The sequence below is a fragment of the Hippocampus bargibanti genome, linkage group LG15 (assembly GCF_051943395.1).
Source record: "Hippocampus bargibanti isolate YZ-2025 linkage group LG15, ASM5194339v1, whole genome shotgun sequence".
In the NCBI taxonomy this organism is placed as follows: Eukaryota; Metazoa; Chordata; class Actinopteri; order Syngnathiformes; family Syngnathidae; genus Hippocampus; species Hippocampus bargibanti.
In genome coordinates this window covers 8,547,408-8,563,129 of record NC_142748.1, presented here as the reverse complement: position 1 = coordinate 8,563,129, position 15,722 = coordinate 8,547,408, and the positions used below count along the sequence as shown (strand labels likewise).

The following is a 15,722-nucleotide window of genomic DNA, read 5'->3' as shown; positions in this document are numbered from 1 at the left end:
TTCAATTGATCACCATTTATTGAATTGAGTCATTAAAATGATTTTACGGTGAGGTTCATTCCAATGTTTGAAAATGTCCTGTTTGTCTTAAAAATCCAGTTTCGGTCCAACTTGATGTCATCGAGGGTCAAAAAAGTCTCACCGCGAGTCCGTTTTTGCGTTCAATTGAAGTTATAACCCGGGAGTGGCAGATTGTGTCCCTCCTTGGCTTCGAAGAAAGTATACGAGAGCGTGATGGTGTCCACGCGAGCCATCCTGGGGTCGGAATCAAACTCGGGGTCGATGTAGAAGAAGACTGGCATGTCCACCTCTTCGTGAGGATTCAGGCGCTGCTCCTCGAAACAGAAGCACTGAAGCAAACATAAGGAGACGCACCGTGAGGCATGCAGGCATCTCGGGATCGTTCACTTTACCACCGTTGCATTTTTATTGGGCCCACCATGCATCTCACCGGTGGAAGAATAAGGAGAAAAAAAAGATAACGCTTATTTTAAAACCCCCAAAAGCACAAGTTAATCCCAGTGTGGCCCACCTGGATCTTGTTGAAGTACTGCCCAGCGTCAAAGGGCACCACGTTGTAAGTGGAGATGCCAATAATGGGCTTGTTTGTTGGGTTCTTTGCCCTGTAGAAGGCCAACGCCGTCTCCCCCGGGACCACCTGCAGCAAAAAATTGTTACCGTTTGTCAACATCGACAGCGATGTCGAAATGAGCGACTTACAAAAATCTCTGTCTGCTGAGGTCTGAAGTTCCACTGCATGCTGGCATGGGTGTCGGCGTTGAAGGTGATTCTGATGACGCGTTCCTTCACAGGCTCCATGTTGGCCACCAGGTCCGAGTCATGACCGGCCACTGCCGCGCCGCCGAGTCCCGTCGCCTGACGGGGGAAGGAAAAAAAAAAAAACATGTGACAAATACGATCACGGTGCGATATCCATGTCACCAATGTCTCTGACTCAAAACATAACCTTCCTCAAATTCTCTAACACACGCTCACCTGGCAGTAGAGCCTGTAAAGTGGCACGGCGGCATAGGATAAGCCAACCATGGCGACGCCGACAGCCACCACGTAGGTCAGCACCGTTTTGTTACGTGTCTTCTGCCATTCCTGGAAGCTTGGACGCTTTCTGCTATTGACCCCTCGGCTTTGGACGTGGGAGGACAGGGAGGTCCTCCGCCGCCGGAAGTGCAGCGGGCGCCTGGCATCGCAGTGGAGAGCCCTCAAGCATCTGAGAGGCAGGAGGGGTGAGGATCCGAGGCCGCGTACTGAGTGGCTGAGGAGACATGACAGCAGCATGGCAGGGAGAGGATCACCTGCATGGAGGACAACAGGTTATATGTGACTACTTTTTTATTATCCATCCATGCACGTATTGTCAACACACAACCACGAGCACGCTGTGTTTTAATAAATGTGTCAATTATGACAAAGGCGTTGTTATCAAAGTAGATTTAAGTCACTTGGGTGTCATGTTATGATTACATTTGATGGAAAAAAAGATGGACGTCTCACCTGCAAGTGTCCACAGTCCAGTGCTCGGCACGAAAAAGATATTAGGTGAATGAAATCATAAAATAAATATGATTAATTTCAGAGCAAAACAATCTCCTAAGCATTTTTGGTTTTGCTTATAGCTTTCATTCACCGGGAGTATTGAACGAACGAGATAACATGTTTGAGGGTGACACATTACACAAGGAACCAGCGTGTTACACTTAAAATCTTCCGTCTACAATAGCAAACGGGAAACAAAGGTTCTGCGTTGGATAAACAAAATACGTTGCAACAAAGTAGGCATTTACGCTGCACATGATTATAGAATATTTAAACATTATATAATCACGATGGTTTTGTCTTTTCGGTGCGTGGATTCAGCATTTGCCAAAACATTTATTCGTCATAACGACGACCAGATTCTAAATGTTGACATTCTTCACAATGTTAATACAATTGTCCATACCAATGCATCACCCTTTACATTCGTTGTTCTTGTCGACATTTATCATTGATGCAGAATATTCATGTTCGCAGTTTTAAATACTCTATTACAATTCTACTGTAGTAATCTAATCCTCATGGGATGAATAGAAAAGAGAGAATCAAATTTTGTTTTGGTTGTCCTGGTGTCGACTGCTTTAAATCACGTGGAAATTATGAATGTGTGGTGTTTTCGTCATACAACAAGTTGTAAAACGCACGATTGACAATTTGCATTAAAAGTTACATTTGAAGCGATTTATTTGTTGACGCGAGGCATTGCAAAGCGCCTACGGTGGCCGCGCGTACCCAAGAAGGCCTTTTGCTTCCCGGCCGTCCTGCTGGTGCGAGCAATGGAGGGGGTGACAGTGGGCCAGGTATTTGATGCCGAATGCATCCTCAGCAAGCGGCCGAGAAAGGTGAGCGAGCCGCCGGATAACCCGGGAGGGGGGTTAACGGCTCCCGCGTCATCCATTTAGATCTCCCTTACGTGTTCTTTTGCAGGGCAAGTTCGAGTATCTTGTCAAATGGAGAGGGTGGTCGTCCAAGTAAGTCGCTAGCCATTTCAGTTAGCCGCAGAGGCTAATCGAGCACGCACGTACACATGCACATGTGCACGCGCACGCACTACGACCGTGCAAGGCTGGATAACGGCCAGCTGACAAAAAGAAAAGGTGCAAAATATGAGCATTCTTGCAGCTTTTCTCTTGCCTTGCGGGAATGGTTTACCTGATGCGAGGTGCAGCCTTCTTTTTTTGTCTCAGCGAGCTAAGCAGACAAAAAAAGACCAAAACAGCGCTGTTGTTTTCTTTTCTGTTTATTTTCATACGAGCAAAAAAAGGAGCACGGTGTTTTTGTCCGGTGATTGTTCATATTGTTTCTCTAGCAACGGACTAAAACGACAATAAACAATATTGAGCCAATATTAGAAACGTCATCAATTCTGACGTTTTCATCGGTTTACTACCTTATTCTCTACCTACCGTTTCCTCTGCACTGTGTTGTTTTGTTGTTGTGACAGGCTTATGACGCACTTGAGCCTTTTTTCTTCAATCGCATTCAACTTTATTGACAGGGTGTCACAAGAACAAGGCAGCATAATACATATTGGATCAAACTGCAAGAGCGTTAAAAAAATAATATGCGGATTTTATGGTTTTAGGCACAACAGTTGGGAGCCAGAGGAGAATATTTTGGACCCGAGGTTACTCGCGGCCTTTCACAAAAGGTTTGTGACCGCCTGTATTGGAATAACGACGCGTACTATTCAAGATGTCGATTCACTTCTATCACTTCAGAGAACAAGAACGAGAACTTTTATATCAGACGAAAGGAAAGAGGCCAAGAGGGCGACCACGCAAATTTCCGGTAGTTTTGGTTCACTTTCAGCTGAGATATGGTGATTTTTTTTTCTTCCAAGATGGCTGTGTGACTGTAATTTTTATTCACCTGCAGCTCCCCGTTTCAACCGCCGCAAAGGACAGCCGTTCGTCTTCGTCGTCGTTCTCCGCCGCGTCTTCGTCGGTGGCGTCTTCGTCCGAGGAAGATGACGGTGCTGAGCGTGACCGTAAGAAGGCCAAAAGTGCAGCGTCGGCATCGGCGTCGGGTCCTCGGTTGCACCCTGCGCCCCAGAGGCGGCCTCAGATTTTGCCCGCCAAAGTGGAACCCCATCGCAAGAAACGCGGAAGGAAAGCGATTCACGCCAACGTGGGCGCTTTGAGGCCGGCGAAAAGTAGAACTCCGCCTTTGCCTTCGTCGCCGAGCCATCACCAACTGCTGCCGGGCTTCCTACGCAAGTATGGAAAGTACGCAAGGGTTTTATGCGGGTTTTCATGGAAACTAAGTGTCTTTCACTCATTCACTGCCATTCACGAAATTAAAATAGGACGTGGATTTGGATAGGACATGGATAGGACCGAATTTGTTCGGGTTTTGTTTTTTTTTCTCCTGAGAGGGTGCCGATAAAGCGTTGGTCAGACTTTTGGCAATGTTTTTTCCTGCCAAGAGGGGCCTTGGCCTACTGTCCATGTTAATAATAATAAGAGTTAGCTAATAATCACTCAACCCGGAAGTAACTCAAATAGATAGAAAGTTAGCTAGCAAGCTAAGAGTTAGCTAATAATCACTCAACCCAGAAGTCGCTTTGTTTCAGCTTCAGCTATTGTTAAAGCGCTATGTAAACCAATATTGCATTGGATTTTGTACAGTTGCCCCCATTTTAGGAATTAACATTTTTCTTCTGACGCAAGAAGAGAGTCTAAGGTTTCTTACGCTGAATTGGATGTTAATGTAGTGCTTAAACTCAAAGTTTCACTCAAATTCTGCAATTTTAGAGACAGTGACAAAAACCCTGGCACTGGACTGGGCACATTTTTGCACATCTGGCAGTGAATGAGTTAAAAATGCAAGTCAGGTGAATTAGGTGGGTTGGGGGGCCGCGTTTGGTATCTCTACAGACCTTTCAAACGCCAGTTTTTTGCCTTCCCAGGGTGGATCCGCGGCCAGGGATGAAGAAGCCGCTGCAACCGGCAAGCTTTACCTACACGGGACTCAGCCGGAGCGCCAGAGAGCACCACAGCGACGCCCACAGCTCCGTTTTCTCGCAGGCGTCGGCGACGTCCAAAGGGGGCTGCGTTTGGAACCGCCCCTCTCCCGCCTCCTCGCCTTCCCTCTGCAAAGGAAAGACGGCGCACGGCGAGCTCAAACGCTCCACGTCGGGCCCCAGCGGCGCCAAAGCGATGCCGCCTCCGCTGAGACCCGTTTTTGGGGGGGGTGTGACAGCGTCTCCGAGGAGACAGGACGGCCACGGCGGTTACACGGGACTGGTCCAACACAAGCGAGCGGTCGCCAAGGCGCCGTCGTCGTCCTCGCAGCGGGCGACCAATCAGACGCTCAGCCTGCGAGCGCTCAATCAGCCGAAAGTCACTAAAACGACACCGCTAGCTAGCAATAGCGTAGCGCCGGTGCGCTCCGGCGTGGCGGTACGCTCCAGCTCGCGCAGCGGCAGCCTGGTGGTCATCAGAGACACTTGCGTCACCCCCGCCGGGCAGCGTCCGCTCATCCCTGCCGCGGAGAAAACCAGGAAGGACGCCCCGCCGCTAGACGAACGCAAATCCGCTCGCAACGATCTCAGCACGGGCGACTCGGACGACAGCAGCGGCGGCGAATGGGAACGAGACACCACCTCGTATCCCGGCGACGGACGACCCAGCCTGGGCGACGCCGCCACCGAGTCGGACGCGGAGACGGACTGGCGCCCCACCAGGAACCTTCTGGAACAGGTTTTCGTCACCGACGTCACCGCCAACTTCATCACCGTCACCGTGAAGGAGTCGCCCACCAGCGTTGGCTTCTTTAACCCTCGCAACCATTAGCGGTCGTCGTCGTCGTGCCAAATCTTCCACCGCGGACATTTTATTTGTTCCTGTTCAAAGTGACAAAACAGGAAGTCATCAGTGCCTCAGGTTCCTGGTCCACAATGTGACAAAAAAAAAAAACTTGTGCTCTGTCATTTGAACATTTGACTGTTTTGTGGTTTTTTTTTTTGGACCAAAGGTGCTATAAATGTTATTTAATTATTTCCTGAACAGTATTTCACACACACATGATTGATCCTTTTAATTTATACTGTAAATATCTTTCTATTCACCTCTATTGTGTGCCTCTTTTTCTTGAAACATTTCAAAATAAAACCAGATTTCCATCTTGGGAAGGAGACAACTTGATGGTAAATGCACTGCAAAACTGACAGATTGTAACAAATTCGCATCTAGCGCGGCTAGCTATTAGCTATCTATTGGCTTGCTAGCTAGCTAGCTTTCTATTTGTATCTATTTGTCTTACTAATCTATTTGAGTTACTTCCCTGGTTGAGTGAACGCTGGTGCGTGTGGCTTCCTAAATTAGATGAATCTGGAATTATATGATCTTGAAATGAGGGCGGCAGTCCAAAATACAATGCAATACATACATATTGGTTTATACTGTATTGCGGTTTAACATCAACTGAAGCTAGAACAAAGCGCTAACATAGAAACAAAGGGAAATGCTTAGAAAAAAAAATCGCCAGAGGCCATGGCCAACGCTCTATCTGCACCCAAGCATGAAAAAACAACCCGAACAAATTTAGGAATGGCGCTCTGTCATATTTTCAATTCCCGAATAAATTCGTGAATGGCAGTGAATGAGTTAATTAATGTTTCTGAACAGTTGGTACGTGTGTGATTTACGCTATCTGAGCAAGCGCTGTTGCTTGTGCAGATGTGGAATTTTCCCCAAATGAATTTGGGCAAACAGGCGGTAACAAAGCACCCTCACAGGGTGCAGCGCTGGTATGCGTAAACACGTACTAGGCACTGTGCCGCACTGTGCCGCACTGTTACAGCACGCAAGCAAACACAAACACTATTTGCTACATTTTCACAAGTTTCACAAGTTAGAGGGACTCAAAACTTGGTTATTCGCTCATAGAGAAAAAAATAATTCAAATTTCCCGAGCTGCCTCAAGAGGGAGCCAAAACGCCGCCTGTTTGAAAAGGGAGGATTTGGCGCCCTCCTGTGGACCGGCGTGACCAAGCACTTCACTCCATTTACTACCGACTGAATAGCAATCACAATAATAATAATAATAATAATAATAATAATAAAACATTTAATTTCTAAGCGCCTTTCAAAACTTTCAAGGACACTTTACAGTAACGGGATTTTTTTTGTGTGTGCGGGTGAGCAGCGGCAGCCATTTGCACCAGCGTTCAATCAAATCCATCCATCCATTTTCCAGACCATTTTATCCCCATTAGTCGTGGAGGGTGCTGGAGACTATCCCAGCCGTCTTTGGGCACCAGGCAGGGGACACCCTGAACCGGTTGCCAGCCAATCACAGGGCACACAGAGACAATTTGGAGTGTTCAATCAATCTACCATGCATGTTTTTGGAAAACCTATGCTAACATGGGAAAAAGGGAAATTGTGCCCTTTTGTGGAAAAGAAAAAACGTCAGAGGTCTGGCCAGCAATTCATCAGCACCCAAGTATGAAAAAACGAACACATTTGTGAATGGCAGTGAAGGAGTTAAAACCAAGTGAGATTCAATTTGGCATTACAGGGAAGAATAAAAATGTTGATATCATTCTGAAGTAAATACCAGCACGCAAACACGCACACTGGGATCACCCAAATACAGTGTGTGTGGGTGTGTGGTGTGTGTGGTTTGGCGGCAGGTCTGTTTTGACACTTAGCCGTGTTAGCTTAGCAGCAGATTGATGAGAGTCTGCTTGTCTCCGCGCCAAAGGAGACTCCACTGCCTGCCCACCCACACACACACATAGACATAAACGCCCAGACGTTGAGACACAAACACACACACACACACTCAAAAATACACAAACAACACACGTAAAGACAGACAGGCAGTCAGACAGACACACGGACATAAAAATTGCAGTGCCCTTTGGAGGCCCGGAATTGTTTTTGTTTTAGGTGATGAAAGAAAAACCTTTTTGTCACGGTGACTTGCGTTGCCAGTGGTGAGACGTCAACTTCCCGGTGGATCGGGGCAGGCAGACCCAGTGGCTCCTTGCACTTGGGTGACAAACTGACGGCGTATCCACTTGACAAACTAGAAAACGAGGCAAGATACAAGTCTGTCGCAGGTAATCGAGCAAAAAAATAATAATATGGAGTACCGCATTATTCCGGGCATCGGTTCTTCCAAGATGGTCGCACATACCGGAAATGACATTTGCACTGACAATCACATGTATGTATTGCATTATATTTTGGACATCTGCCCCCATTTCAATCTCATATAACTCCAGATTTAGGACTAATTTAGGAATTAACTTTTTTTTCTGATGAAAGAAGAGAGACTAAGATTTCTAACGCCGTATTGAATGTTCACGTATAGTCCTAAACCGGAATATTCTGTGGGTCATGGAATACGAGTGACAATGACAAAAACCCTGGCACTGGAGCAGACACACTGTTGCATGTTTGGCAATGAATGAGTTAAAAGCAGTGGGAAATTCCAAATACAGTAAAGTCTCGTTATATCGATATCGGATATATCGATAGTCCCGGTTATATCGATACTATTTCTATGCACGCACGGAGAAAATTACATGCAAACAGGGTCGGATATATCGATAGTCCCGGTTATATCGATATTTTTTCGGACTGCCTTGAATATCGATATAACGAGACTTTACTGTATTGTCATTAAGATAATTTAATTGCAGGAAATCATCTAAATACCAAAAACAAAGTCCATGTTTGTATTTTTTGGGACTTTTTTTTAATCATACAATTATACATACATAAATATAGTTATGTGTTTGCACGATGTATAAATAGATACAAGTGATCCGATTCCAGACTTTTTTTTGGGGAGGGGGCACAAACTGTCCCTTTTACAACCAAAAATGACCAAAAAAGTCATCTCAACTTTACTCTTAACATATAATGGGAAATGCCATAGACGGGCTAACAAGTAGCATCATAAAGGCATACAATATATTCTTTATCCTCTCCAGACCATGACAAATATGACTGTGGCTTACTGATATAACTATTTCATGTACATTTAACGCCCTCCGAAGTGCGCATACCACATTGAAAATAATTTGATTCTTGTTGCACATGATTTCAAGATAACCAACCAATGGAGGCACAATTAGAATGATAAACTGTGACGTCTTAAAATTATAATCAAGAGGTTCATATTCAGTCAATTCCCAAAAAAAGTTTTTTTTTTTATGCAGGAGTCCAGGTAGTTTCTTCACGTTCCATTTGTGTCCTGGTTGGGCGTTGTTGGAAGTACATATTTAGTGCCATTTTTTTTATTCATAATTTTTAAAAAATGGGGTGGTGATGGATAACATTTCATATGCGGAATGTTCCTCACTTGGCACACGAGCATTTGCATTCAGACACCACGGGGTATTGAACCGGGATCCACGCGCACTTGAGGCCCGCCTTCTTCCGCACGCAGCGCCAGCGAAGCAGCGTCAAGCGCCTGGCCTTAGCCGGGACGCATCGCATCCCCTCGGGCACGGAGCACGAGCGCTTGCTGGAGCAGCGGCCCGACTTGACGTAGCGCGGCCAGAAGCGGAGCCCCAAGTCGCTCCAGGCGTGGAGCACCGGGCACGCGGCGTACGCCCACAGCCACATCTGCAGCCGCCGACGGAGCTTCTTACTCGGCTTGGGCCTCTTGCTCGACTGCCCCTCCGACTCCAGGAAGCGGAGGTCTTTGGACACGGTGCCGGTGGGGAGGAGAAGGCGCGCCAGGGGGTCCATATCGGCGTCGTCGTCGTCCTCCTCCCGGCCGCGGTGCCTGTCCGCGTCCTCATCCCGCTCCGGCGGGGGGTGCACGGACATAAAGTGCGCGTCAAAGTGTCCGCCCAGGGTGTCTCGCAGCTCCGTCTCGTTCAGGTCGTTGTAGCGGGGATCCAGCAGAGGATCCGGGTCCTCTTTGAGCTCCACCAGGGGAAGGTGGTCGCTCGGAATCGGTCGGAGCAGGAGGTAGTGCTGACACGAGGCCCAAGCGAGGATGAGCGTCAAGACCAGGAGGGAGGAAAGCCGCTGGTGCGCACGGGGAGCCATGGCGTAAACTTTCAACTTTTTTTAGCGTCACGTCACGGGTCGCGACCCGCGTCCGTGGCACACCGAGGCGGGGCGCGCCAGCCCATGTCTCGGCGGGGTTCGGGGGTCTGAATCGGGGATGCCGGCGGTCTCCTCCTTCGCCTCCCTCCAGCTGGAATGACGGCGGCGCTCCGTGCGGTGCGTCCCAAATAGCGTTCGGCACCACTGGGGGGTGCGCGCTGCAGGAGGCGATGACGTCATTTGGATGCTGGACCAACCCAGGCGCACGCGCGCGCAATGGCGCAGACACATTCGTGTCTATTCAGACATAAAAAACACGCTGTACAAGCACGCGCGTAAATACATGCACGCGCACAAAGCAACAACATAAACGCAACAACAAAGACACTAAAAGTAGTAAAATATTGGGTACATTTTTTATACCTAAACGCCATTTATATGGAATTCATAAAAATTAACTCATTCATTAATTTATTCGGGAAAAGAAAATATTTGTTATTATCATAATAATTATTATTTTTTATATTGTAATTAGAATACATTTTATTTATAAGTGCCTCTCGAGGACACTTTACAGTCACAGGATATTTTCTGTGGGTGAGCAGCGGCAGCAACACGCGCCAGCATTCACTCAACCCAGAAGTAACACAAATAGATAGAAAGCTAGCTGGCTAATGGATAGCTAGCTATAGATAGTAGTTGTGTTAAGTTCATTCTGTCTCCTTATTGTCTGTTACAAATTAGCTAGATAGCTATATAGATAATAATACATTTCATGGTGTTTTTCATGCTTGGGTGCTGATAAAGCGCTGGTCAGACCTCTAGCAATGTTTTTCTTTTCCACAAGGGGGAAGCATTTCTTTTTTCCCCATGTTAGCGCTTTGTTCCAGCTTCAGCTGTTGTTAAAGCGCTATACAAACCAATATGTATGCATTGCATTGTATTTTGTACATACACCCCATTTCAAGTTCATACAACTCCAGACCCATATAACTTAGGAATTAACTATTTTTTTCACATGAAAAAAGGGTTATTTCGCTGCATTGAATGATTATGTAGTATTAAAACTCAATATTCTGTGGGTCCTGGAATTCAAGTGATGATGACAAAAACCCTGGCACTGAAGTGGACACATTTTTGCACATCGTCTGGCAGTGTATGAATTAAAATTGCAAAAATATTGGTACACAGTCTTGTAATGGAGTGTCCTCTCATACTGTGTGTGTTTGTGGTGCCAGCGTTGTTGACTTGAGGTGTCTCGACTGTTGTGCTAACCCCTTTGGCAAAGGCGCCCGCCAGCCCTCTCTCGTGTCGCTTCCAAGTTGTGAGCCAGCAAAAAAATTTCACAGGCCTACGAGGAAGACAAAGCGGCTGCACGACGGCGGCGGCGTCTTGCTTCTCTTACTTTGCGGCTCCTCTCCACACAAAAAAAACGTTTAGCCTCACTCAACAAAAACAAAACTTCCTTGGCGGAGGTAACGGAACATTCCGTTGCCTCCGATGGAAGCGTTTCGGTCACTTTACGAGCGGCGCCGCAGAGATTGTTGGAAATCTGTTGGAGGCGGCGAGGCGATGCTCAGATAAGAAAAGCTTCTTGCTTGAGCGGGGGGCGGGAACACACGAGTAGGTTTTACTTTTTCAGCTCATTCACTGCCAGACGTGCAAAAATGTTTCCACTTCAGTGCCAGGGTTTTTGTCATCATCACTCGAATTACAGGATCCACAGAATGGTGAGTTTTAGGACTACATAAACATTCAATGCAGCGTAAGAAACCTTTTTTTAATCAGAAAAAAAGAGTTAATTCCTAAGTTATATGGGTCTGGAGTTATATGAGCTTGAAATGGGGGGCGGATGTCCAAAATACAATACAATATTGTCCACTGCGAGACTAATAAAGGCAAATCATATCCAAAAATGCAATCCAATATTGGTTTATATAGCGATTTAACAACAGCTGAAGGTGGAACAGCGCGCTAACATGGAAAAAAAGGAAAAGCTGCCGCCTTCTGTGAGGGGAAAAACATTACCAAAGGTCTGGCCAGCACTTTATCAGCACCCAAGCATGAAAAAACAAAACTTGAATAAATTCGTGAATGAGTGAAGGCTTTTAGGTCCGCCTTATACAACAGAAAATACGGTACATCGAGACAACGATGATGACGTCTGAATCCTAAATTCAGCGTTACAATGGTAAAGCAGGCTGTCTCGCTAGCTACCTAGCTAGCTAACTATTTGCTATCTAGCTAGCTAGCTATTAGCTATAGGGCTATCTATTAGCTAGGGCTTGAGAGTTTTGAGGGGCGTTTGTAAATGCAATGTATTATTATTATTAGCTATCCATCATCTAGCTAGCTAGCTTTCTATCTATTTGAGTTACTTCCGGGTTGAGTGAACGCTGGCGTGTGTGGCTGCCGTTGCTCACCCACAGAAAAACTTATCCCGTGACTGTAAAGTGTACCTAGAGAGTTTTGAAAGGTGCTTATGAATGAAAGGTATTATTATTATTATTATTATTAAATTCCGAACATATCTGAGTGGATTTATTTTAACTCGTCACGATCACAAGTTCTATCAGCTTTTATTCCAGAATGTGAACACCTGAAAAATTGTGTGTGGGGGGGACAAATAAAACAAAAAATGACGTGCGCATACAAAATGTGCTCCTCGGAAACAATAAATAACACAAGGAGTGCCCCCCGCCTACAACATCCAAAGAAAGCTAAGCGTTAGCAGCGTGTGAGGGGAACAAACAGGAAGTGACGAGCAGGCCCGAATAAAACAACGACAATCCCGACAAAACGTCCTGAGATGACACCCGCATGCCAGTTTGAAGCACAACACGTCATGCTAAGCGCAAAAAAAAAAATTTATAAGTTCCATCAGAGACAAAAGAAACCACAAAAATATTTTAGCGTAGCGTTGTAAAAAAATTCAAGGACATTTTTACAGCTGGAAACTTTTCATGGGAACGAAATCAATTGGGAATTTACCGAAGGATTTTTCGAGCGGCTTGGCTTGCATCAGTGATTATTCAAAACTACATCCCATAATACGCCGGTTTGTCCGTTTTCGATCGCCTTGTCGTTCGTAGTCAGTATGTGGTATGACATGGAGGGGTTGGGGGGGATTTTTAGAGAGAAAAAAAATACTTCACAGCCAGAGTGATTGGTGGTGTCCGGGTAGCTTTAGAGCGCCTCATTGTTGGCCTGTAACATGCAGAGAAAAGGAAAAGCGATTTTTTTTAAATTAAAACTGGTGTACCCCCGAAAAAAAATGGTCGCCAGTTCATTCCGATGAAAAAGTTTCCAACCTGAAATATTCCTCAAAACTCTTCAGCTTAAAGTAGCGATCGTTTTACTGATCACAACGCTCACATTTTTTTAGGTGGACAACGTGCAAAGTTCCAGTTCTTGCTAGCTATTTAGCTGGTCATCCGCGTTTTAACAGTCGTGGCCGGGAGAAGGTCCGAGGCTTGGCCAGAGTTGAACCAGCAACTTTTTGTTTTTTTTGCGATCCACGCAAACAAAAAAAAGTTTCACGAAAACGTTCCAGAACGCCGATAGACAAGATAATGGCAAGGAGATCAAGGTCCCGGGTTCCAAAATCTGATGCTTGCTATCATCTCCATTAAGATCCAATCTTGAAGAGAACTTTAAAATGGCCGTCCGGTTGAAAGAAGTCCAAAAAAACCCCAACAAAGTTCACCTGCTATTTCATCAAGTCATCGTGAGATCTGGTTTGGGTCCCACAGAGTGTTTCAAGGCTAAAAACAAAAGACTTAAGACGAAAATGGCATCAATGGGAAGGGTGATAACCTTAGACAGCAGCAGGCACCTCCATAAGAGAAGTGGTTAGGGGTCAGGCTCAGGAATTTACACAGAAAACGGCCCAAATGATTGTTGGGTGTTTTTTTTCTGTCATAGTAAAACCCAACAACAGAAATTACATCGATTAAAATATACAGTGAATAATGTTGGTGAAGTGATTAGGGGGCGAGGGTTGCCAAGCTAGGTGCGCATCAAGAGAAAATCTCATTGTGGAATATGACAAATGAACGCACCTTTTATGAATGGAGGTGACCAGTCGTCTGATATTTTAGTATTTCATGGGGTGAAGTGGTTGGGGGTATTTTTTAGAGCGTACTGCTGAAGAAAACTGCCCAAATGATAGTTGGGTATTTTTTTCTGTCTTAGTAAAACCCAACAACAGAAAGTACAGTGATAAAATATACAGTGAACAATGTTGGTGAAGTGGTTAGGGGGCTAGGGTTGCCCACGGCTGGCGCAACCTCAAGAGAAAATCTCATTGTGGAATATGAAAAAATGAACGTACCTTTTATGAATGGAGGCAACCAGTCCGTTTTTTTTGTTTTTTTGTTTTTTTTTTTTTTTTTTTGGGGGGGGGGGGGGGGGGTGAGGTGGCTGGGGTATTTTTTTAGAGCATACTGCTGAAGAAAACTGTCCAAATGATTGTTTGGTATTTTTTCCTGTCTTTGTGACCCCCAACAACAGAAAGTACATTGATTAAAATATACAGTGAACAATGTTGGTGAAGTGGTTAGGGGGCGAGGGTTGCCAAGCTAGGTGCGCAACCGGCCTCCGTCAGGAGAAAATCTCATTGTGGAATATGAAAAATGAACGTACCTTTTATGAATGGAGGCGACCAGTTTTTTTTGGAGGGGGTGAGGTGGTTGGGGTATTTTTTTTTAGAGCGTACTACTAAGAATCTCCGACACTTGCGCATTGGTTTGCTCATCCGAGTCAATGTCCTGCCCAGTGGCGCCTTCTTTCTCACCGCTCTCCGAGCGCGCCGCCGCCCCCTGCGCCGCCTCGCCTGCGTCGCCGAAGATCCTTCGCACGTGGGGCCTCGGCTCGCGGGGGCGACCCTTGCGGGTCTCCGGGACGCCGTCGGCGCGGCTCACGTAGGGGAGGTCCGGGTCGTACTGCTTGGTGTAGACGCCCTCGGATAAAGACGCAATGTGGCTTTCGCCGCCGTGTCCCCTCAGCCAGCGTTGGGGGCCGCTGAAATATTGGCCCCGGTGGCTCCTGGAGAGCAGCTTGCGTTTGGATGGGGGGTTGGCGATGGGTCTCACCTGGGGGGCGCCCCCCTCCGGTTGGGTCCGAGACAGTGAGAGACCCTCCAGAGTCTTGGCGGTGTGGGACACTGGCAAGGTCAGAGGAAGGTCGCTGGAGAAACGGGGGGACAGCGGGGTGGACGGGGACGCCGGGAGGGGGCGGGGTAGGGACGGGGAGCGAGGCAGGGACGAGGGAAAGGCCGGGCAGTCTTTGGATGGCGGCGGAGACTGGGGGAAGAAGGGCGCTGGACCATCCCGTGACTTGACGTCCTCCGGGCTTGGGGACAGCGGGTGGTCCGTTACAAGGCGGGCGCTGTACCTGGATAACAAAAGACGAGAAGCAAAAAATAAATCAATCATCCCAAATTTCAAAACACATTATTTCAATTAAAATGTTTTAGAATTTGCCACCGTTTTCCCTAAACTTGGTGAATAAAATGCAGTTACATAATCCCTTGTTTTTCACTACTAATGGGGACCAGGATCACCCGCGATAGTAGAGTATAAGTAGAGTAATAATGTAACTTTAAGATAGCATCTGGATGTCTTGTGGTCACTGTTGTCCGTACTTGATATTTCTCTAAATTTGGAGAACAAAAATGCATTTACATTAATCCCTCGTTTTTCACTATTAATGGGGACCAGGACCACTCGCGATAGACAAAAATCGGCAAAGTAGTTTTTTTAATTCAGAACGTTTTTTTTACTCCAAGATTAAAAAAAATCCGCAATGCACTGAAACCGCAATAAGTGAACCACGAAGTAGCGAGGCATCGCTGTCCTCGATGGATTTTGGAAAAAGTGACCACCTAATTTTTGGGGTTTTAACTACTGAACCGGTTTCCAAAAATCACATAGACAATCTTGACCTGAGCTCATGGATCTGAAGCACATCCGGGGCGCTGCCCCCCAGCGAGTGCATGGCCTGCTGGGACAGGTCCTGGGGGGGCGAGTAGAGCAGGTCCAGCTCACGAGGGCTCAGGGCGTCGCTGGAGTCGTAGTCACTGTCGGTGGGCAGGAAAACCTCCGATGAAGCGTCCTCGTCCGAGCCCAGCAGCGAATCTGTAGCCCA

The 15,722-nt window shown here is 46.6% G+C and overlaps 4 protein-coding genes across 9 annotated transcripts in view; 1 reads left to right on the top strand and 3 right to left on the bottom strand.

Annotated features, from left to right (window-relative positions):
* Window positions 1–1,716, bottom strand: cox11 (cytochrome c oxidase copper chaperone COX11). Its single transcript, XM_089014658.1, has 5 exons — window positions 1,513–1,716; window positions 997–1,313; window positions 721–876; window positions 533–658; window positions 1–350 (listed from the first exon to the last, which is right to left on the bottom strand). Exons 2-5 carry the CDS (start codon window positions 1,294–1,296, stop codon window positions 162–164), a joined length of 771 nt encoding a protein of 256 aa, XP_088870784.1. The 5' UTR covers window positions 1,297–1,313; window positions 1,513–1,716; the 3' UTR covers window positions 1–161.
* A 136-nt stretch (window positions 1,717–1,852) lies between these two features.
* Window positions 1,853–5,845, top strand: LOC148887584 (chromobox protein homolog 2-like). Of its 2 annotated transcripts, none has more exons than XM_089014656.1 (6): window positions 1,853–2,396; window positions 2,482–2,525; window positions 3,140–3,205; window positions 3,276–3,345; window positions 3,433–3,773; window positions 4,466–5,845. In XM_089014656.1, exons 1-6 carry the CDS (start codon window positions 2,331–2,333, stop codon window positions 5,349–5,351), a joined length of 1,473 nt encoding a protein of 490 aa, XP_088870782.1. In that variant the 5' UTR covers window positions 1,853–2,330; the 3' UTR covers window positions 5,352–5,845. The 2 variants fall into 2 exon arrangements, with proteins under 2 accessions (XP_088870782.1, XP_088870781.1); XM_089014655.1 differs by having other exon boundaries at window positions 3,433–3,782; window positions 4,466–5,843.
* ankfn1a (ankyrin repeat and fibronectin type III domain containing 1a) overlaps window positions 5,271–15,722 on the bottom strand; it is a 46,125-nt gene continuing 35,673 nt past the window's right edge. For 3 of the 5 annotated variants that reach the window (XM_089014651.1, XM_089014649.1, XM_089014652.1), the window contains 2 exons: window positions 15,520–15,712; window positions 13,979–14,969 (listed from right to left, as the gene is read on the bottom strand). In XM_089014651.1, the coding sequence (XP_088870777.1) occupies window positions 14,282–14,969; window positions 15,520–15,712 (881 nt within the window). In that variant the 3' untranslated portion in view covers window positions 13,979–14,281. Of the gene's footprint in view, window positions 5,402–7,470; window positions 7,594–12,124; window positions 12,783–13,978; window positions 14,970–15,519; window positions 15,713–15,722 lie in introns of those variants that run through there. The other 2 variants (XR_016117270.1, XR_016117271.1) reach the window with 2 other exon arrangements.
* Window positions 8,261–9,894, bottom strand: nog3 (noggin 3). The gene has a single exon (XM_089014659.1). The coding sequence runs from the start codon at window positions 9,573–9,575 to the stop codon at window positions 8,874–8,876; it is 702 nt and encodes a 233-aa protein (XP_088870785.1). The 5' UTR covers window positions 9,576–9,894; the 3' UTR covers window positions 8,261–8,873.

Excerpts from the sequence above, each read along its gene's own strand:
- cox11 (XM_089014658.1), bottom strand. The coding sequence starts at position 1,296 with ATGCTGCTGTCATGTCTCCTCAGCCACTCAGTACGCGGCCTCGGATCC. Across the intron at positions 877-996 it reads TTTACAGGCTCTACTGCCAG|GCGACGGGACTCGGCGGCGC; the intron begins GTGAGCGTGTGT and ends TTCCCCCGTCAG. Across the intron at positions 351-532 it reads AGTACTTCAACAAGATCCAG|TGCTTCTGTTTCGAGGAGCA; the intron begins GTGGGCCACACT and ends TGTTTGCTTCAG.
- LOC148887584 (XM_089014655.1), top strand. The coding sequence starts at position 2,331 with ATGGAGGGGGTGACAGTGGGCCAGGTATTTGATGCCGAATGCATCCTC. Across the intron at positions 2,526-3,139 it reads TGGAGAGGGTGGTCGTCCAA|GCACAACAGTTGGGAGCCAG; the intron begins GTAAGTCGCTAG and ends TTATGGTTTTAG. Across the intron at positions 3,783-4,465 it reads TTCCTACGCAAGTATGGAAA|GGTGGATCCGCGGCCAGGGA; the intron begins GTACGCAAGGGT and ends TTGCCTTCCCAG.
- nog3 (XM_089014659.1), bottom strand. The coding sequence starts at position 9,575 with ATGGCTCCCCGTGCGCACCAGCGGCTTTCCTCCCTCCTGGTCTTGACG.